General features: G+C 38.8%; 1 protein-coding gene across 18 annotated transcripts in view; it reads right to left on the bottom strand.

Moving 5' to 3' along the window:
- Window positions 1–1,237: 1,237 nt before the first annotated feature.
- UNC80 (unc-80 homolog, NALCN channel complex subunit) overlaps window positions 1,238–22,426 on the bottom strand; it is a 247,007-nt gene continuing 225,818 nt past the window's right edge. For all 18 annotated transcript variants that reach the window (XM_067026776.1, XM_067026777.1, XM_067026787.1 and 15 more), the window contains 6 exons: window positions 18,478–18,616; window positions 15,944–16,000; window positions 8,591–8,672; window positions 7,540–7,651; window positions 6,360–6,559; window positions 1,238–5,157 (listed from right to left, as the gene is read on the bottom strand). In XM_067026776.1, the coding sequence (XP_066882877.1) occupies window positions 4,891–5,157; window positions 6,360–6,559; window positions 7,540–7,651; window positions 8,591–8,672; window positions 15,944–16,000; window positions 18,478–18,616 (857 nt within the window). In that variant the 3' untranslated portion in view covers window positions 1,238–4,890. The remainder of the gene's footprint in view (window positions 5,158–6,359; window positions 6,560–7,539; window positions 7,652–8,590; window positions 8,673–15,943; window positions 16,001–18,477; window positions 18,617–22,426) is intronic.

Here is a 22,426-nt window from a genome sequence, read left to right as displayed (position 1 = left end):
TTAAAATTTCAAAGGATTGAGAATTCTAAGTAATATATGTGGTTAGAGGTACCAGATATAATAATAGAAATACGCTATGTATTGGGGTAAGAAAAGGTATAAGCTATGGAGATGTCTTTGTTAAGGAAGAAGAAAGTGATTTTGTCCTAAAGGTGGTCATTTTGTTTTTATTGAAGTATAGTTGATTTACAATGTTGTGTTACTTCCTGATGTACAGCAAAGTGATTCAGTTTTATATATATATGTATATAGTTATATATAGTTCTATATTCGGGTGTATATATACATATATGTATTCTTTTTCAGATTCTTTTGTATAGTAATTACTGATCTTAAGGGGACAAACAATGCAGAAACAAATGCCTGTTATCAGGCAAGAGAAGTAACAATAGCGAAGATAGTGTATCAGTTGTAAATTCAACCAGTTCTTTTCAATGGAGATGATTAGCCTAAAGCCTCAACCACCAGATCAACAGGAATTTAAGAGATGACATGTTGACTTTTTCTGACCCTTATGACTTCAATCCACTAAATCTTGGACTCTGTCCACAGCCCAAGCCCCTTCATCAATACGCATGTACCCTTAGCATAAAACTTACCCAAGTTTCCTGTTGGGAAGACACTGCTTTGGGAGAGATCCCTCGTGTTCTCCTTTCTTGCTGCAAGTAGTAGGTCCTTCTCCTGCTCTTTGGCTTGGTTGTGTCTTTTGGCTCGACTCGCACCAAGAGAGGAACACAGTTTTTCAGGTAACAAATTCAAGGGAGGGAAAAAAAAAAAAAGGATTTAGCAAGAGCATAACTTAAGAGGGTAAGAATAGAGCACTTTGTATAAAAGAACTGGTAGTAAACATGTATCCCACAGTGGTTCTGGCCACATTCAGCGCATAACCTGGTCCTTAACATTCCTCCCAGGAAATCTACCAGTCATTCCGGACGGTCATACCTGGGCAGAGAAGTCACACTGGGGAACTTGTCTCCCAATATGCGCATTCTGCTTTATTTTGAAAGTTAGGGATGGAAAGCATGAGTAGAATGGAGCTCATCTGGAATAGGAGGAAGGAATTGGAGGTGTCCAGTTGACGAGTGACCTCAGGCCGGACTATGAGGGTTGAGGAGAGATGTCAAGGTGAGCTCCAGGGATCCAAAATGAAAGCACACCGCAGGGATCTAAAATGAACACTTTCCTGAATGAGTTAACCTATTCCCTATGTTGAAAAATGAGAACCAAAACTCAATCAGGCATCTTAAATGTTTTTAGATTTATTTTATTATATGTGCATATTCAAACACAGAAGTCTTATCTTTCATAAATATCTTTCATAAACATTTCAGTATTTATTCATATGCATTTTTTCCATGCTCTTTGGTCATTCAGTATTCATAACAAACTTTATAGTCATCTGAGGGACATTGGCTGTGTAGTCAATCTTTTGTTTTTACCTATAAAATGGCTAATAAAGGATTTTCATCCTGCAGTCACAGTGACTTTTGAAAAATATGGAGGTACATTGATCTGTAATCCTAAATGATCCAAAAATAACATAAGAAAATTTGTCTTAAGTTTTTCCAGATACATTCTGCCCTAAACTTGTTTTTATTCTCCTGAGTGTCAAACCAAACTTTGTTTCTGAAATGCTGCAGTTAGGACCCACTGAAGTAAATGAGGAGGTGGGACTTTCTATTCACTGCCAAGACAGGCGGTGGAATTGGAAGTGTGAGGTCACAGGGCAACAGCATGGGGCAACAGCATGACTCGGTGTGATCGCAGCAAATTCCAGAGACTATTAGTCTCATGTATAACTTGAGGAAGGATATTTAATGTCTATTTTGGACTGTCATTCTATTTATGACCCTTTCTTCCCTGTAGGTCCCTATATATACTCTATTCCTATCTCAGATACTCTCAGAGCTGGACAGCAGACTGGAGAATGTTTTTCATTGACTAGAGGGACAGATAACTAAAGAAGGAGGAGATATCATCCTGCCTAAGGTATTCTTGGAGGCTTGAAATAGCAAATCAGTTACCTCCAGCCTACTCAACAGGCCCTAATCAGACCCCGAAACTCCTCCAGCATTGCTATGCCCATTTATGCCTGTTGACACTGTAGTTCTCAGTGCCTTGCCCCAATGCACTCAATAACTCAGTTTCCTTTTTGGAAAAAAACAACTTATCTAATAGAATTACAGAAAGCAGCACACACTGAAAAATGAAAGTAAAATGTTTTGCTGTATAAAAAGCTGTATCCAGAATTTGAACTGCTTTAATTGAATATGAGTAAATCTATACCCACTCTCGTGGATGATACATGCTTATTCTAAGGTCTCTCAAAAGTTAATTTCAGAAGAAGCAACCTCTTGGTTGAGTCCAATTTTTTATACATGGGAAGTAGGTATCTGTTTTAATTTTCCTCTGAACAAGATAAATATTAAGAATCATAGCTTAATAAATGATCTATTACCAATACTATATTTATCATATGTAATGAACTTTTAGTCATATACTCAATAATATTTTGAATTACAAAATATTGTTACTTATCTTGAACTTTGTCTAATCTTGCCCGACTTTTTCTTGTTTTTTTAAATAATTATTCCTTCAAACTCCAGGTAACAGTATTCCTGAGAATACATCTTGTGACAATCTTATGCACATACATATAGATATTTTATCAATTACACATAAACATTTAACACATTACATTCAACACGTTTAAGGGCACCTTAAATGGAACAGATGTGCACATCTGCAAAATCTCCATAGTCCCAGTATGAAAACATTCCCACTCTATAAGGCCCTGTTTGTCAGAGTGGAGACTTTTTTGCAAGGTACAACATTACTTAGCTTATTGAAAAAGTTTCCAGTAGACTTCCATAACACTAGAGTGAAGGAATCAGGTTAAAAGGCAGACAGGCCAGCATAGTCATGTTCAAAACACCCCAATACTTTTAAAATATATATAAAGGTATATAGGATTCTGGTCAGATATTTAATAATCTTCTTTGACCCTTTTACTTTTTAAATATTTGATACGATTATACATAGAGAATTTGAGTCAAGAATCAAGAAACTGGAACAAAACACGCACATATATAGACTCATATAGCACAGACACTTGTAATTACCAAACATAAGGCCTCTAACACTAAGGGAGCAGCATAATTTTTAACAGGCGAAACATATCAGCTTAGAAAGAATCATAAAACCACTTATATATGTATATTTCTGCATTTGAGTATTCAGCATTAAGTGTAAATGTCCTGAAAATATTGTAAAACATAGATGAGGCCATTTACCACCTCTGTTTTCTGAAGTTTTAGATTTGCAATTTTTAGTTTTGTCCTTTAACTCACAGATATCTTTCATTCTATTAGTGAATAAGACCAAAACCCCAATTATATTTGAAAGTATATATCACATTAAAAACAATGCCTGTTTAATAAGCAATTCTAAGAGAAAAATAAGTTTCCTTTGTGAGTTGGGTGGGTTTAGTAGGTCTCCTTTATATATACATATACCATATCATAGCCAATGTAGTCAAAATTTAAGTGTACAGAATGGGTTCCAAATTCACTGCAATGTAATCACAGTCTAAACTTTAGCTTGAGGACTAGAAAACACACACACACACCCCACCACCATACCAATTTACATATATATATAATATGAGTTTTTATACACTTAGAAGTTATGTAACAGTTTTCTAATGTAAACTGTTAAAGTTTTGAAATTTAATTTTGAACTACATGATGCCAAGCCCTGCTACAGGATCAATAACACACTAGATATAGCCTCACAAGCCAGGTTTTATACTTTTCTTGAAGTAACTGAACTTCAAGTTAAAGTAAAATATACAAGCTCTGTCTATAGAGAAATTGCTCACTTTATATTTTTTCTTCATAAACTTAATATCTAAAGGATATGAATATTGTTAACACTGAGAAAGAGTTATTTCATTGAACCAATTCTAACAACACTAACCTTAATATAATATCTGAAAATATGCCATCAAGGGCAGGCACAGGACACTGTAAGGGAAAGTAATCACATTTCCCAACATCTCCCAATCTCGGCATTGATGTAGTCAGGACTAGAAGTAGGAATACCATCTCTTTTTAGCTATTATATTTACATTTAATTTTTATTATAGTATAGGCTATTTAGGTTCTTCTTAGTTCAGAATTATGTCTGATGATTTCTAGAATATTCTCTAATGTGTTATGAAATGGAATGATCTTATGGCATTAGCATTTTGATTTACAATATGCAATGAAAATGACAGTTAAAAAATAAATATTGAAAAATCCACAGCTCTAAAAATAGTATTTTTTCTTCTTCTAAATGGCTGTATTGTTGATCAAAAAAAAAAAAAAATGACTGCAGGCTTCTTTGCTATCAAGTTTCCCAAAACTAATATTTTCCTTATTGATTACTTTTATGTAAATTGCTACTTGTACAGCCACCTGATTTAATGATTTTGAAATTAGAAAAATAAACATTTGCATGAGATGTATAATGTAACCTCAAAAAATTGCTTTCTCTTTTTAGAACACATTATTTGTTAATATTCCTAAGTAAGCAGCTCTGTAACAGTATACATTTTCAACTGCTCAAGGCTTCTTGAATCATAAACAATGTGCAGTGAAATGGCTTTTTCCCTTTATTCCTCCCTAGATTTTATGGTCTTCACACAACCAAACCATCTTAGCCATTGATTTTTAAAAGATGTTTATGAAACAATATGCACATCGACAGCAAAATCCACTGGATTTGTGCTACCTATTGAGTGTAAAGTGCTATGTTTTCATCTTTTCCAAGTGCAAGTTTTCAACTTTTAGCAAAGTGATCCCTTCCACATCTTGTCTACACCTACAACTCTTAAAAGGTACAGAATTAAACATGAGACTCATCTAGGTCTACCTCAGTCTCCCCTAGCTCAGTGGGAGTAAAAGGGAACTGACTAGACAGGAGGGGGTTCTCCATGCCATTTTCCTCACTGATGTGAAGGACAGTGTCTCCGTGCTGTAGGAGGATGGATGTCTCAAGGCCTGTGAAGTCATCAGGGTCTGAGAGTTGAGTAGAGAGGGGACTATGTGCTGTAGCACCTTGTGTTTCTGTGTCCTCCTTCTTTTCTCCTTCTTCAGCTGGGAGGCTTTCACCCTGTGACCAAAAGGATCACAACATCATGGAAAGGTAGGATGGGTACTAGGGAAAAGGATCAAGGAATGTTTGTTGTACAGCTGTAACTGGACAAGGAATCCCAAGGGTGAACCCAGCTTTAGCCTTTGGTATATGTGAGACCTCATATAGGCCCTTCCAACTTTCTAAGCCTCAGTTTTCTAATCTGTTGCATGAGCATAATATTTTGCCCCACTTATCCTATAGACTGTGAGGATAAAAATGAGACAATGGTATTACAATGCTCTTTAACCATTAAAGACTTTACAAACGTATATAGTATATTGCCCCTTAGCTTTCTTTAAACACCACATGAGAAGAAAGTGGAACCTATGGGAATTTAATGATAAAAATCAAAAGCAGGGAAAAAGGGACTTCCCTGGTGGCGCAGTGGTTAAGAATCCGCCTGCCGATGCAGGGGACATGGGTTTGAGCCCTGGACGGGAAGATCCCACATGCCGCGGAGCAACTAAGCCCATGTGCCACAGCTACTGAGCCTGCTCTGTAGAGCCCATGAGCCACAACTACTGAGCCCGTGTGCCACAACTACTGAAGCCCACGCACGCCTAGAGCCCATGCTCCACAAGAGAAGCCACCACAATGAGAAGTCCGCACACCGCAATGAAGAGTAGCCCCGGGTCACCGCAACTAGAGAAAGCCCGCGCAGCAACAAAGACCCAACACAACCAAAAAGAAATAAATAAGATAAATAAATTTTTTTTTGAAAAGCAGGGAAAAAAAAATCAAAACAACAAGAAAATATCAAAACGACGAAAAAGCTCAAAACAACGACGAAAAAGATCAAAACAACTTCCTCTCACAGGATTCAGAAGGTTCTATATTTAAAGGTTTCATCTAAATTGGTAACTTTATATATTTTTTTGACTTCAACTGTCAATCATGTATTATATGCTGGTTTTCAATGGTTCTTTTAACTATGAAATATTTCTTAGGTTTTTCATAACAAAGAGTATGAAGATTTCTCTTATGCCTTCTTAAGGAGATGTATTCTTGGCCATAGACTTTACAGTTTGGTTTTTTTTCATGATGACAGGACCAGTGTCTGTCTAACAAAACATTACAGACCCAGGCTTAAGTTATATGGATGACATCTGCATATCCCAATGGTTCCCAGACAGAAGTATGCAAGGAGCAAGACTTGCCTGTTTCTCCAGTGGCCTCACCTGCTTGGGAGACAGGCTGTGAAGGTCAGCAACAACAATGGCCGGGGAAGACGTGAGCACTGGTTTGTCCATTCCATCTGGTTTCCTGGATGGGGCTTGGCTGCAGCCCTGTGGCTGGCCTGTGGCAGGAAGCATGTCTGTTGGGGCACCGGCTGGCTCTGCCTGAGCCTCGGTGAAGGTCACAGATCGTTTCTGATCCACTGTAGGTCAGAAGTAGAGCAGTAAATAGGAATAGGAGGAAAGTAGGTTGCCAGTGCTTAATAATTAGTTTTAACAAGTGTCTCCTGACTTTTCTTAGTAAAGACATTGCTGTTTTATCAGTAAACTGAGAGCATATTAGACTATTATGTATATGTATTGATTTCACCTTCTTACAAAGACTAGGACTTGAGTACAAAAATCATTTTTGCATAAAATAGCCTTTTCAGGGACTTCCCTGGTGGCGCAGCGGTCAAGAATCCGCCTGCCAATGTAGGGGACATGGGTTTGAGCCCTGGTCCGGGAAGAACCCACATGCCACGGAGCAGCTAAGCCCATGCGCCACAACTACTGAAGCCCACACGCCTAGGGCCCATGCTACGCAACAAAAGAAGCCACCGCAAGGAGAAGCCCGCGCACTGCAACAAACAGTAGCCCCTGCTCGCCTCAACTAGAGAAAGCCTGCGTGCAGCAACAAAGATCCAACACAGCCAAAAATAAATAGTATAAATTTAAAAATAAATTTATTAAAAAAATTTTTTTTAAATAGCCTTTTCACATAAACAGTTTTTACATTAAAAAAATTGGCATAGGTCATTAAGGGAACTTGGTCATTGCTCATAACAAGTGCCAACAAGATTTAAAAGTCCCTATTATTTATCATTCCTTTGTCCTCAGTAAGACATATAACAAACCCAGTTCCTGGCTTGGGTAAATGAAACACAACCGTCTATCATCAAATTTCATAGCATTTGTGGTTTACCTTGGACTGTTCCATTTCCCAGGTGCATGAGGGGAGGGATGGAATTGGGAAAGGTGAGCGAAAAAAAGGCACTCAAGTTTCCTGGGAAATTTCGTCCCTTTTCCTAGTGGCTCCCCAAAAGTGTGCTTATCTGCATGAGCTCAGTCTCTGCAGGCCTTCCTGGCTGTGTGGCAGGGCAGTGTGTCAATGTGTAGTCAGAAGGGACACAGGAGGCCTCACCGGATGGCTTCGTTTTCGGTTGAATGCTCCTGCGGGTGGTCGACAGCCGAGCCCCGTGGCGGTTTCTGGGTTCAGTCTGAGTCTTCTGACGTGATAGTAGAGGACGTCTTAGCTAAAGAGAACAGGCAGAAGAAAGCTAGCGAGAAGGGTCTAACTGCCTGGGAGGAAAGACTGAGCTCAGAGGATTCTGACTGTGGTTTGTTCCCTTCTTTGTGGGTCTTATGGTTGTTCCTTAACATTCATAGCCAATCAAATAAACTTCTTTCTGCATATTTAAATACAAGTACGTATTTGATTCTGGCATCCCCTTAGCCACTCCTGTCTTACTGTTATTACTCCTTTATATATCCTAAGAACATTCACATAATTTGAAATAGTCACAGTGAGAATTTCAGTGAATTTAAGGATACAAAACTAACAATGATTGCTTACCAATCAGCCTTTGCTCATCTGAAAGCTGTAGCTGAACATATGCTAACTCTCAAGGGGAGGTTGATGAAAAACACCTCAGGTACGGGGAAAACGTCTGGTCTCCGAATCAGTGCTGGGATGCCCCCATCAAAGCAACAGCACAAAGCCTCATTTAGATTTTTATTTAGACAGTAACATAAAGGAACCCCACCTAGGGAAATTTATAAAGATGATCTTTACTTCGATTTCAGTTTTCAATTGAATTATTAATCTTGAAACGAGGAAGAAAGGATGACTGTCTCTGCCTCTCTACAGAAACAGGCCTTAAATCAACCTTATAACGAGTCTTCCATTGTCAGCAGTTTGGCTGGCAAAGGTTTCTGCATAGGGAGCAAATAACAATACAGGCCCACTTGTTTTACCAAGTAATCAGCTTTGCTAATAAGAAGATTTAGAGCTAAAAATAGAAGCCCCAAACTCTCCACTTGCCCAAGCACTTACCATGTTTTAAAGGTGCTCTGCACTGCTTATTTCAGGTGGGAAGAAGGTAAAATATAGTCTTAATATACATGGGCATTAAAAACTGTGTAGACCTTCCATTTCACAGGATGACTCTCCTGCCCTTCCAGGGTCTGCTTACCTGCCTCAGGCCCCTCTTCCTCCCCAGCGGCTGCTGAGTGTGGAGGTTCTGTTGGCCAGGTTCACTCTGCACACTTGCCACCCTGTTGAGAGTATCCACAGTGTTAGTGTGCCCTGGAGCAAAGCACACAAGACCATTGTCTGGTGGGTGTTAGTCAAAATCACTTACAGGAAACAGTCACTTCAAAGATACTGTTATCTTTGAAGGAAGGTTGGGAAAGAATCCTGGGATGGGAGTTTTCAAAGGTTTAGGAGGGAAGAGGCCTTGTAGCCCCAAGCTGCCAAAATTGAGATTCTGTTTTCAATCACTGATGCCAGGATCCACCATTCAGCAAAACATCACACCCCTGGTTTGGAAGCCACCAAAAGGCTTAAGATGTTATATGCTAATCTCAATTTTTTTTTTCAAGGGTAAGGAGAAAGGTGGTGACAAACAAACATGTACAACTCTATCACATGGATGGGAACACCTTTTAAAAATTTCCGATTTAAATGAAAATAAGATGAACAAATATCAAACACATCAGACACAGAATCCATTTGGGTGAAGGGTCACATTCAACACATGTTTGCAGCCTGAAGTCTCTGTGACTGAGTAAACGAATAGTCAGCATGGATAGACAATTAAATGTCTTGTAAAAATGATTTTAGATTTAAAAGGCTGATTTAAAAGTAATTAAGCTGTCATTACAACTTAGAAGTTTAATTAATATCGAATAGCTGCACCCAAACGTAATACACAATTTATAAAAGCAACAACCTGCTCCCCCCAAATTTACTGTGTATGTGTCTTTTTCATATGCAAAAATGACTGCTGGCAGTGGTCCCTATTTTAGTGTTGGGTGAAGCTGAAAACACTGTCATGGACCCATGATCCTTTTTCATTCTTCATGCATCTATAATAGGAATTTATAATGGAAGTGGAGGTGAAAAAAAGAAATGTACCCCAGAGAACACTGTAACCCTGTAGATGATGCCAATGTGATTATTTGGTTAATGGGTAATTAATTTCTGCTTTGCATTTGCAAAAGGAGAGTCATCTGCAAGTAGCTTTGACAGTAAAATATTCCACAGAGGAATGCAGAGTCAGCAACTGTCTACGAAAAGGAAAGACTGTATGCATTCATTGCTATTTTTAAAAAATGAGCTACCTAAATACAGTCTCCCTGCAGGTGGCAGGATGGACAATCAGATGTTTCCCCTGTTGTATTAACAACTAGTTAATCATCACATGTTTGACACAGTCACATGTGTCATTTTTGAAAAGTCTTACTCATATTTCCACTAAAAGAGAATCAATGATTCCCAAATGGAGTTTATCATAGTTTTTCTGAAATAAGGATGCAATTATATTGTAATTAGACCATTTGGGATACACAATACAAAATTACATAAAGAGTTTTAAAAACAGATGATTTTTAAACTTTCTTGTTCTCCTGAATATCAAGTTCAAAAGGTCAATGTACATTATTTTTATACATATATGGCCTTGTACCATAGATGATCTTTCTATGAAGATGGAAAATTACCGCAAAGGAACAGTGCAATAAATTCTGATAAGCAATCCAGACTAAGCTGCTGGCATGTTTGAAATGACATCTCCTTATTAATTATACATTTTAACGTGTCTTAAATTGGAAAGAGTATTCAATTACCATATGCACAAAAGTAGAAACAAGTTTCTCCCAAGTACCAAGCAAAGCTTTCACTGGAATGGATTCTTCATTGACATCTAAATGTTACCTCAGTTCCCTTGGCCGTAAAGGGAGGTTAATACTTACCACCTACCTCCCATTAAGGTAGAGAAGAGAAGTTAGTTGATGTAAAATGATTTGAATATGAAAAGTGATGTAACACAGTATGCTTCCTTGTTTTACACTTGTAATGAATTTATTGCCTCTAGACCACTAGAAGGAAGTAGGTAATAAAATTTCTTAAAAATATTTGGGCAGAGAAAATGAAATAGAGGCAGTCCGCTTGTCTCATTTTATTCAGTAATCTGAGATTGTGAGGAAAAAAAATGGTGCAAGAAAAGAGTCGCTCAGGAGGTGTTAAATGTCAAAACAATGGAAATTTCATCATGATTATTCCAAGGGAGGATCAAAAGCATCAAAATTTTCTCTATGGATAGAGACGCTTATATCTAAGAAATGGATCAAGTTTATAGCTTTAGTAATTAGCTGTTCTATGTAAATGATATAATATTTCATCAATGGAATGCACATATAAATGATTAATTTATAGGATGTGTTCTTGGAAATACAGCTTAGTTAATATATATATATATTCTCCCTGAGAATGTGATGCTGACATGTTTATATTTGGAACATCAAAGTCTGGCTTAACTGCATGCAGAGGATATGTTAATAATAAACAGCCAGAGAAATTAATAACTGAAGTTATTTATGCAGAAGTAATTTCGGGTCTATATCAAATTAGAGTTGCATGTAAAAAGTGGTCTCAATTTACCTTCTCCCCATGTCATGTAGTATTTCCGTCATGTGTAGGATTTGTGATGTGTGGACCATCAGGTGTGCAATATAACACCAACCAGAAGACCATGGTGTTTGCCTGAAGCATCTCTCTGGGGAAAACTGATTCCCTAAAAATTTTTTTTTTTTTTTTTTTAAATTTTTATTTTGTGTGTGTGTGTGTGTGTGTGTGTGTGTGTGTGTGTGTGTGGTACGCGGGCCTCTCACTGTTGTGGCCTCTCCAGTTGCGGAGCACAGGCTCCGGCCGCGCAGGCTCAGAGGCCACGGCTCACGGGCCCAGCCGCTCCGCGGCACGTGGGATCTTCCCGGACCGGGGCACGAACCTGCGTCCCCTGCATCGGCAGGCGGACTCTCAACCACTGCGCCACCAGGGAAGCCCACCTAAAAATTTTAATCTTGGGAATGAGAATGGCTGATTTCCACTGTTTTGCCAAATAAAAAGGCAAAACCATAAGTATAAAAGCAAATAAAACTTTCTAAATGGAAGTTAAAATCATCCTTTGTATTTTTTTTGTTTTTGTAAGATGTTGGGGGTAAGAGTTTATTTATTTTTGCTGTGTTGGGTCTTTGTTTCTGTGCGAGGGCTTTCTCTAGTTGTGGCAAGTGGGGGCCACTCTTCATCGCGGTGCGCAGGCCTCTCACTATCGCGGCCTCTCTTGTTGCGGAGCACAGGCTCCAGACACGCAGGCTCAGTAGTTGTGACTCACGGGCCCAGTTGCTCCGCGGCATGTGGGATCTTCCCAGACCAGGGCTTGAACCCGTGTCCCCTGCATCGGCAGGCAGATTCTCAACCACTGCGCCACCAGGGAAGCCCCCCATCCTTTGTATTTTTGAGTCACTAAACAACATTACTATGGCAAACGATCTGGATTTTAGAGAAGTAAATATACTCGGGTCTTGGCAGAACTGATGTGACTCAACTTTCTGCAAAAACCAGAAACACCTTACTCAAAATGCAAGGAAGTAATTTACAAGCTAGGGAAATTTAGACAATGTTAGAAGACAATTCTGGCACAAATGACCTCTTTTCTCCTCTTTCAGCATGAAGACTTGGATTGGAGTGTATAAACACATATGTATCTCCTAATGGAATATATAACTAATGGTATTTCTTAAAGGATAGGGGAACAAAGGCCCATTCAGTAATACAACAAAAATTTATATCACTCATCTCAAAGTACAAAAAAAGTGTATTTCAATCTAGAAATAGATTTCATAAATAAAAATTTTAAGTAGAAGTACTGGGTGAGACTAGTATAGAGAAAATGAATTTGTATTTTCATTACTTTTATCTGTACTTTTAGTTTCAATTTTAATATGGTTAGAGAAATCTGTAGGGGGCGTACAAAGCACACAGTGTAGCCATTTTCCCTGAGTGCTTGCCTTGTGATGGGAATGCATAAAGCCAGAGCTGGGGCTTCCTCGGTGGCGCAGTGGTTGAGAGTCTGCCTGCTGATGCAGGGGACACGGATTCGTGCCCCGGTTCGGGAAGATCCCACATGCCGCGGAGCGGCTGGGCCCGTGAGCCATGGCCGCTGAGCCTGTGCTCTGCAATGGGAGAGGCCACAACAGTGAGAGGCCTGCAAAAAGCCAGAGCTGAAGGAGCCATAAAGCATTTATAGAGGACAGAGACATAAACAGTGGACAAAATCCTACTTTTCCCTTTCCCAGTAAAAGATTATCATTTAAAATTTACTTAGCCTCCACAACATCCAAGAAAATGTATTTTGAATGCCACAGAATTTAGAGATTAGAGACTGGAATCAGATAAAAAGGGGGAAAAATCTGGATCTCAGTTATCCTATAAGAACTGATTTAGCATTGGCAAAGTACACTTCTCTCGGTATCACAACACACATTTTCTTAGCTATTAATTCTCAGCTACATAAAAAGTTTGTTTTAATCTTTTCTTTGTAATTTGAGAGTACTTGCCAAGTTTGCATACTTTGAAAAAAATGTGGATGATCATGAGATGGATAGGTTATTTTTATTTTGTTTCACCCAGACTGTATATCTTGTTCAAACTTGAGCCACATTCTTATTTTCCACTGCAATTAAAATTACCTTTACAGAATCAAATAGTGTTGTAATCTCTCTCTCTTTTTTTTAAGCTAGATTTGGTTGTCATTTCCTGCCTTTCAAAATGTTCTAACGTGTCCAAACAAAATTTAACTCTCAAGTATAAACTTCTAGGCTTAAGCGCTTGAATAACTTTTTGTATGTCTATATTCTTCTGGAGAGAAAATATGGTCCATGGTGTGTGTACTTGGGTGTTGGTACAGGCAGGGAAGAACTACTGAAGTTTCTGTACTTCTAAGAGCAACACTCTTAAAGAAGAGAATTCTTCCATGAAATATTATTGCAGTTTATTAATTTCCAAAAGACAGAATTTTTTCTCAGCATAGTGATTCTAACAGGCTTATACTTCTTGCCATGAATCTTTATAAGAAACCAGTTAGCACAGGTTAAAGAAAAATCCTAGAAGAAATTTTCTAAAGGTCTGCAAAACGTTTATTGGTTTCCACCTATTCATCAGGTTATACTATTATCCTGGTCTCTTCCTCATTTAGCCCTCAGACGAACTTGCCTATTTTGCCTAAAACAAGTCTCTTTCAAAAGCAAATCCCCAGAAAGTTTATCAAAATGTGGGGTTGGGAGGAGGAACAGGATTTATTACTTTCCGTTAGGCATGCTTGCTTGCTGATATTCTTTAAGCTTTGGAGTAAGGTTTTCCTTAGGATTCCTTTGGGTGTCTTTTAGGTCCTGATTGCTCAGGTGTGTGTTATATGTAATTTACATTGTTAATGTCTTACTGCTTCTTTAGGATTTTAAGAGTCTGCAGCATAAAGAAGTTTCATGCCAAAAATAAGAAAGCCTGGAAACCAAATATAAAAAATATATATCCTATTTTATAAACCCACCTCTTAGTAAATGCCAAAAGTTCCTCTCCTCCAAAGAGAACTTGGTCACCTGATGGAATTCAAGAGATATGATTTGCAGTGTATGGCAAAGGTGGACGTGCTACGGGCTGTTGGAATGCCTCTGCATTTACAGAATTATTTAGAATCCAAAGTGAGTGCCTCATTTTCTGGTTTCTTAATGACCACAAATGAATCCAGGTGACTGACACACAGAACTCAAACACACCAGTTACAGGAGTAACAGATCAACAACAGTTGACCTAAAACAGTCATCAGTGTCCTCCCATGAGCGACTAATTCAACTGTAGATAAAACCTAGAGCTTTGGCTCTGAACCACCCTCAGATAGCAAGAACTTTGGGTTTATTCCTATCAACACTGGACCCAGAGCAGATTGGATTGGTTTAGACAACTCCAGATCAGTCAGAACCCTTAAGCCTGCCAGAGAGGGCCAAATTCTTGGGAGAATTTATAAAAATCAACTCAAACTCCTGCCTTCTCTCACCAACCCCAGACTAGCATTTTACTCAGCAAGAATAGAATTTGGCCTAATTAGAGAAGGCCCGGGACAAAGTCCGCCAAATGGAAGTCTAATTTAATACTTTCTACTCTCAACAGGACATTGAAATCATCTTCCTAACTAGGTTCTCCTGTCTTGTATGCAACATTCAGCATTAAACAAATGAATGCTTTGAAACCAGTGGTCACGGTGCCAGGCTTGGTTCAGAGCTCTTCCAACACTGTGAACAATGAAGGGAAACCTCCCTGAGGACTGTTCCATTCTTCCTCATCCCCAAAGCTCTCGGTAATGGAATTACGCCTGCACTCTGCAGCATTTCCACATTTACCACCAATAAGAGACTGACCTGTCCAGGCAGGGGCTCGCAAACACAAATGAATGTCATGAATTATGGGGCCAGTTAAAAAAAAAAAAGATACACCGGATGATGGAATAAATTTCCCATTTTCAATTGTGGAAGAAAATGTGAAATCTGAACAAGATGCAAAGAAAACAAAGGACACCTTTCACAGGAATGGCCTCTCAACATTTCCTCGTCTTTGTGATAAAGCAATAAACACAGGTGCAACTCACTATATAATGCAAACCTGAAAGGGAATATTTTATCTTGAGACGGAACAAAGGCACTCTTAGCATGAACAAGAAGCATTACCCCTAATGAGGATTAGTTGAGAGGTGTGAATCAACAGCACAAAATTAGGAATGTTTGCCGTGGTTTAACTGAGTGTTAAAGGTGCAGTCCCCCTTTCTGAAGCTTTAAACCAATAGCTAAGCCATTATATTGTTTGCATCATGAGACTTCTCTCACCAAGAAATGTTTGTGTCTGCTATTTCATGGCAAATTTGGTGGTCATCTTAGTGGTGGGACAGACATTCTTTATGTGTTGTTTGAACAAGCTACTATAATAGCCTGTCATGCTGCATGCATCAAAGAGAGGGAATTATATAAATCGTACTGACATTGGTACTCTTATTATAGCATCACTGTTTTCTTATCATCCATGGTATTAGCTGAAAGATCTGTCTGGACTGAGGCTTCCTAATGATGGGGAGTTGTATTAAAAGGCTTCTGAAAAAAATGTTTCTTAAGGAATATCAGCATGGGAGAAAATGATTAGGTGGGATAAATTTAACATTTTGCATATCAAACTCCTGAGACAGTCCATGGGATAAGCCCCTAGGAGAACTCCAGGTTTTTTTTTTTAAAGTTAACTTTTTAGGCCATCTCTGATTGAGCTCTGAAGCTGAAAATAAAGGAGGCTACACCTTTGACTTCCAGGCTTGTGTGTTTATGAGCAACAAAGGGCAAGGGATGGAAATCGATATCAAGATGGGGCGAGAGGAGACAGAGAGACAGAGGAGACAGGGTACAGCTCATTTCCCAGCACAGACACCAATACACAGGTAGCGTTGACACTGTACCTAGAGAGGCTGCCCTCGGCGGCCAGGCCCTGGGAGTCATCGAGGACATTAGGTTCACTGCAGGAGGGGTAGGGAGATGAAGCATTTAGGGAAAGAAAATGCAAACAAATAAAAGAAAAAGAAAAAAAGCATGCACTTTTCTGATTCCAAGAACCAAAAATAAATAAATAAATTTAACAGAACAAGGAAGAAAAAGGAGACAGTCAACCATCTCACCTTGTGCTGGGTTTGTCAAGACCTAGGACTCAAGGCAACGGGGAGGAGGGGCTTTGGGTGGATACAACTCTCAGAGGAGTGAGTGATCTATTTATTGGTCAAGAGTTGGGACTTAAAACGAGCTCCAAATGAACACGGGAGCTCTGGAACGCACTACAGAACGAATCTGTAGAAGACAAAACTATCATTCCATTGGTAACCATCTGGCTGGGTGGTTATGATTTTTCACCTGTCATATGTACAGATCTTTCATTGATTAGGATCCTGCTTCTTTCTTGTGCGTTATGACATGATCACACAGAAACCACTTACCATGAACTGCCACAACCCAACTCTTGGAACTGATGCCATTAAGAAAAGCAAAGAAAGAACCTGACTTCACCTGCTAATTTTACTTGCAATGCAAGTAAACAAGTGGAAGGAAGATAGCCCTGGAAAATACACATGGAACTCGCATTTATGTCCTCACTCCATCCTCTAGTGACTGAATTGTAAATGTCAAAAGAAGAAACCTGTCAGGTTGGTGAAAGAATAATTAGTTTATTGATTTATTTGAATCACACTGATTTGGGAATTTGTGAACAGAAACTGTGTTATACTTTCTCTCCCTTTCCTTCAGTGCCTAGCATTGAGCTAAGTACTCACGAGGCACTCAATAAATAGTTGTTAAAATGGATGGAATTAAACAATTTAGAAAACTGGAGTGCCTGCCTCTAGAGAATTGTTGTTCACCTAATTGCATGCTGTAAAAATAGCAACCATCCCCAGAAAGAGGCTTTCCCTAACACACAGAGACATCATTACCTTCCCTAGCCCAGAGGGTTTAACTATCTTATTTTTCTGGATTTCTAGTATATCCGTAATAGAACAAATTTTCTCCCCAGAAATGAGATAGCTCCTTAACGGATTATGTACAAAGGAAATTGATGGCCTAGTTACTTTAGGTAAATAACCAAAAAAACTCTTTACTTAAAATTCCCTAATTTAAACTTTTAAACAGACTGCTAGATAGTTTTCGTTTATTCTTGATAGAACTTTGCACATTTCTAGCAATTAAAGATAAATCACTACTTACCAGTATTAACTGCTTGTATGACTTTACATCTTTTTTTGGATATTTTATAGTTTGGCTCTGATTTTGTTCATATATTTTATTTATAAGACTTCCTTTTCAAAGATAAATTACCAAATGGTAGGTAAAGCAATCTCTTACAATGATAGTAATCCTTATATACTACCAATTTTTGTAATAACTCAATAGTACATAAATAATGCTTTCTTTTTAAGTATGCAATTTACTTATTAATCTCTTATCATTTCCCCCTATTTTTTCAATATTCTCCAAAGTTTGGCTTTATTTCACAAATTTTACTTCATCCGTACAGTTCAGGAATGATTTGCTAAAGGATATAGGTCTAGGGTAATTATTTCTGCGTGTAAACTAATTTTATCTGAGCATTAGAATGTGCCCTGATTGTTCTTATTCTCCATGTATAAGTTTTACCACAATGAATCTATAGGTAATAAGAATAAACAACAAACTAGATAAAAACACATAAGACTGATTCTTTGAAAGAATTCAGTTTCTGAAGTAAAAATACTGCCTCTGAAATAGATAATGTTTTATTTCTTATGTCAGATCATTTCCTATATAACCATATATATGGTAAACTATATATATAAAGTTTTAAATCTATATTCTAAGAGGGCAGAGAACACCAAAGAAAATGTTTTAAAGAGTTTAGCTATGGAAACATAAAACTCTCTAGGTAGAGAAGTTACCTTAAAGATCAACTTTAGCTAACCTCTCATTTCACAGAGGAGTAAACAGTGGGCTCCGTTAATTGACCTGCCCAACGTCACACATAGTGGCATAGGTCTTTTTCTGCTTGGTTAAGCATCACTACCTCCAACTAAATACTGACGATACACCAGAAGTCTAAACTACCACATATATCAAGCTAGTCCTATACACTTGCCAGGTACTCATTGTTAGCTTAGCTGATGTTATAGCTGAAATACAAGAATGTCATCTGAAAGAAGACCATGAAAGAAGACCATATATCTGTTTATAGAAAAATTTTAAGGAGAAACAATGTTTGGATTAGAAATTGAGATCCCTTCTACTGGCCTGGCTTAGAAAACTCTCTGCAAGTTGTTGCCTGTGCAACCCTCGTTGAAAAGTTGTTTGAATGGTCTACTTAACAACATTGATTGTTTGCTTCTCTTTAGTCCTTTTTTAGAATAACAGGAGTGAGTTTTCAGAAATTCTACCTTTGCCCCCAAAGGCAGAGTATAACATATCCGTGGCTCTTTACCTTTGGCTGGGTAACATGCCCACCTCAGCCTGAGGTGCAGACATGCTGGAGACATGGCTGGAGAACCGCCTCCTTCCAATGGCACTCAGGAGGTAAGCTTCTTGTTCACTTACCACACTGGGCATGCTGACAGAGTCATCTGAAAGGGCCAGAGAGGGGGTGTTAGGAAACTGTGATGTGGACCAGAAAACCCAGACCAGCTTTGTACTTGGGTTCCATCCTTGGCTTGTATGCAAACTTAGGGCAGTATCTAAAGCTAAATTATCATTTGTTCCTTTGTACAGATTCAAAACTAAGACCTTTGGGGCCTTAAGAAACATCTTCACTATTTTTATAAAACCAGAGACTTTAACAGCTGAGCCTACAGGGTTACTGAACAGTGTCATTTTGAGAATACAAACAGAATTTTGAGTTAAAGTGACTGGTTACTTCATTTGGGTGAGGGAAACAGCTTCAGTAAAACTTCAGGAATGTATCTCCATCTTGAAAAAAAAAAGACCTTTGGGGGCTTGGTTTATAATCTGCAAAAAGGGATGAAGGATAATTCTTCCCATCTACACATCTCCAACCCTCAAATAGCCTTCATGAAATATATGTAAACTTCTTGTCCATTTCTACAAGTAGGATATTTGTAAAAATCAAGGGGCATCTGAAAATTAAAGATTTCAGAAAAGCTGGACTATAATTTTTAAACATTCCAGAAATAGTTCAGTAAGGGACTTTGTTATTGAACAAATCAAGCATTTTTGACATTCAAACACTACATTCAGTACATTTCATGATTTTTAGACTGTTGAGGGAAAGACTATTTCAGGTATTTTTTGGAAAAATATTTAAAAACCTATAAAGTTCAGAAACAAGTGCTTATTTTAACCTAAATTTAAAGTTTGAAGCAGTCTTGCTTTCTCCATAGAAGCTGAAATTAATGTATTCAAATCCATATGAAAACTAACTTTAGCACAATATTTGTGACAAGGAGACCTCATTCTAAATGAGCAAATATTGTTTGTAACTGAACAGAAAACACATCTTGACTGACATAGAATTTTGGTGAACTTATGCTACCATGTAAGGTTGTCTGACATCATTTATTTAAAATACCCCAAGTGGTCATATTTCTAGTGAAATTTATTTCAAACCAAAGAGGTGAATACGAAAAGTGCTAAAATTTTGAATTTGCTATATAACTGACTTGAAGTTGATTCTTGTTATAGAATGGTATTTACTTTTTAGATGTGTTCATAGAGAAGAGAATAATCAAATGTGCCCTAAAAAACGTGGTAGGGTAGATTGAGCTATTTCTACTAAGACCTTTCTGAAATTCCATTGACTTTTTTCTCTCTTATCCAAACTCATATATCACTTAACACTCCTTCAATATTTGTTTGGTGATTAATCATGTGCTGCCTTCCATTCTTTTTTTTTTTTTTTTTTTTTTTTTGCGGTACGCGGGCCTCTCACTGTTGTGGCCTCTCCCGTTGTGGAGCACAGGCTCCGGACGCTCAGGCTCAGCGGCCATGGCTCACGGGCCAAGCCGCTCCGCGGCATGTGGGATCTTCCCAGACCGGGGCACGAACCCACATCCCCTGAATCGGCAGGCGGACTCTCAACCACTGCGCCACCAGGGAAGCCCCATTCTTTTTTTAAAAATTTATTTATTTTATTGAAGTACAGTTGATTTACAATGTTGTGTCATTTACTTTATTTTTAAGACTTTTTTGATGTGGATCATTTTTAAAGTCTGTATTGAATTTGTTACAATATTGCTTCTGTTTTATGTTTTGGTTTTTTTGGCCTTGAGGCATGTGGGATCTTAGCTCCCCGACCAGGGATTGAACCCACATCCCCTGCATTGGAAGGCGAAGTCTTAACCACTGGACCACCAGCGAAGTCCCTCATTTACGCTTTTGTTAAGTGTTCTTTATCAAAAATGTCTGTCATCTCCTCTACAAGACTATATCTAAGATTTTAGAGAACAGAGAATATATCTTTCTCATACTTTCTTATTCCTCATCTTGTTCCTGCTAGGTCTTAATACAGGTTTGATGATTCAATAGAAAAAAAAAATTTTTTTCATTAATTAATTTATTTACTTTTTGGCTGTGTTGGGTCTTTGTTTCTGTGCAAGGGCTTTCTCTAGTTGCGGCAAGTGGGGGCCACTCTTCATTGAGGTGCGTCAGCCCTCCCTATCACGGCCTCTCTTGTTGCGGAGCACAGGCTCCAGACGCCCAGGCTTAGTAGTTGTGGCTCACGGGCCTAGTTGCTCCGCGGCATGTGGGATCTTCCCAGACCAGGGCTCGAACCCGTGTCCCCTGCATTAGCAGGCAGATTCTCAACCACTGCGCCACCAGGGAAGCCCCCCAAAATTTTTTAATTCAAAGGTGTCAACCCTCTAGCTTTCATACCCCACCTTATAAATTAATACACACCCACATCACAATCACACCACATTGTGTGTTAGCAACCCTGTTGTCACTGGATGGTTGTGATGTTTGAGAGCAGAGATACTAGCAAAAACTTGCATACTTGTAAGTGTATCACATTGCTGTCTCTGTTTATGTCTTCTCTACTTTTCTTCTCTACTTCCTTCCTACTGGCTTGGTCATCCTCTAATTCATAAGGTTACTTGCAAAATATATTTAACTCTATTAAAGAGAGGTTATCATTTGCCATATTTAAAAATTTTTCTGGGAGAGACTACTTCAACCATTAAAGAAAAATAGATATTACTTTAAGTTCTGGACGATTACTAGGACTTATATTGAATATTCGAACGGCTGATCCTTATCTCTCTCTTTTTTTTTTTTTTTGGTCAAGGTCTTTCATGATTTCTCTAATTATAATTTTAGGATTATTTCCATGAGCAATGATTTCAAAACAAATATGTCTGTAGGTCTGGTGAAGAACAGTATGATTATCACTTTGTTATCTACTTAACCCTGAAACTAAATCTGGAAATATTACTTATGTGTGCTTTTTAAAAAATTTTTTTAATTAATTAATTTATTTTTATTTTTGGCTGCCCTGGGTCTTTGTTGCTGCGCTCCAGCTTTTCTCTAGTTGCGGCGAGCTGGGGCTACTCTTTGTTGCGATTCGCAGGCTTCTCATTGGGCGGCTTCTCTTGTTGCAGGGCACAAGTCCTAGGTGCATGGGCTTCAGTAGTTGTGGCACTCGGGCTCAGTAGTTGTGGCTTGTGGGCTCTAGAGCGCAGGCTCAGTAGTTGTGGCACACAGGCTTAGTTGCTCGGCGGCATGTGGGATCTTCCAGGACCAGGGCTCGAACCCGGGAGCCCTGCATTGGCAGGTGGATTCTTAACCACTGCACCACCAGGGAAGTCCACTGATGCGTGCTTTGACAAAGCAGTTATTTCTTTCCTTCTCCTACACATCCAGCTGTAGTAGGGTATTAAAATATTTTCATTCATCTTAATTAAAATTCTAGCCTCAACTCTATTTAATTCAGTTCAGAGTGCGGTTTTTAAAAATTTATTTATTTATTTTTGGCTGTGTTGGGTCTTCGTTGCTGCACACAGGTTTTCTCTGGTTGCGGTGAGCGGGGACTACTCTTTGTTGCTGTGTGCGGGCTTCTCCTTGCAGTGGCTTCTCTTGTTGTGGAGCACGAGCTCTAGGCACACGGGGTTCAGTAGTTGCAGCACATGGGCTCAGTAGTTGTGGCTCGCGGGCTCTAGAGCACAGGCTCAGTCGTTGTGGCACATGGGCTTAGTTGCTCCGTGGCATGTGGGATTCTCCCCGACCTGGGCTTGAACCCGTGTCCCCTGCATTGGCAGGCGGATTCTTAACCACTGCACCACCAGGGAAGTTCCCGAGTGTGGCTTTTTGTTGTTGTTTGGTACAGAGGGGCTCTGAGTGAAGATCTAGATTTTGTTTTCATAAGGCATTGACAGTACACTTTGCTCTAAATGTTATATCAGAGTGTCTTTGAAACACAA

The sequence above is a fragment of the Kogia breviceps genome, chromosome 2, assembly GCF_026419965.1.
Source record: "Kogia breviceps isolate mKogBre1 chromosome 2, mKogBre1 haplotype 1, whole genome shotgun sequence".
NCBI classification, from domain to species: domain Eukaryota; kingdom Metazoa; phylum Chordata; class Mammalia; order Artiodactyla; family Physeteridae; genus Kogia; species Kogia breviceps.
This window is presented reverse-complemented; position numbering and strand designations above follow the sequence as displayed.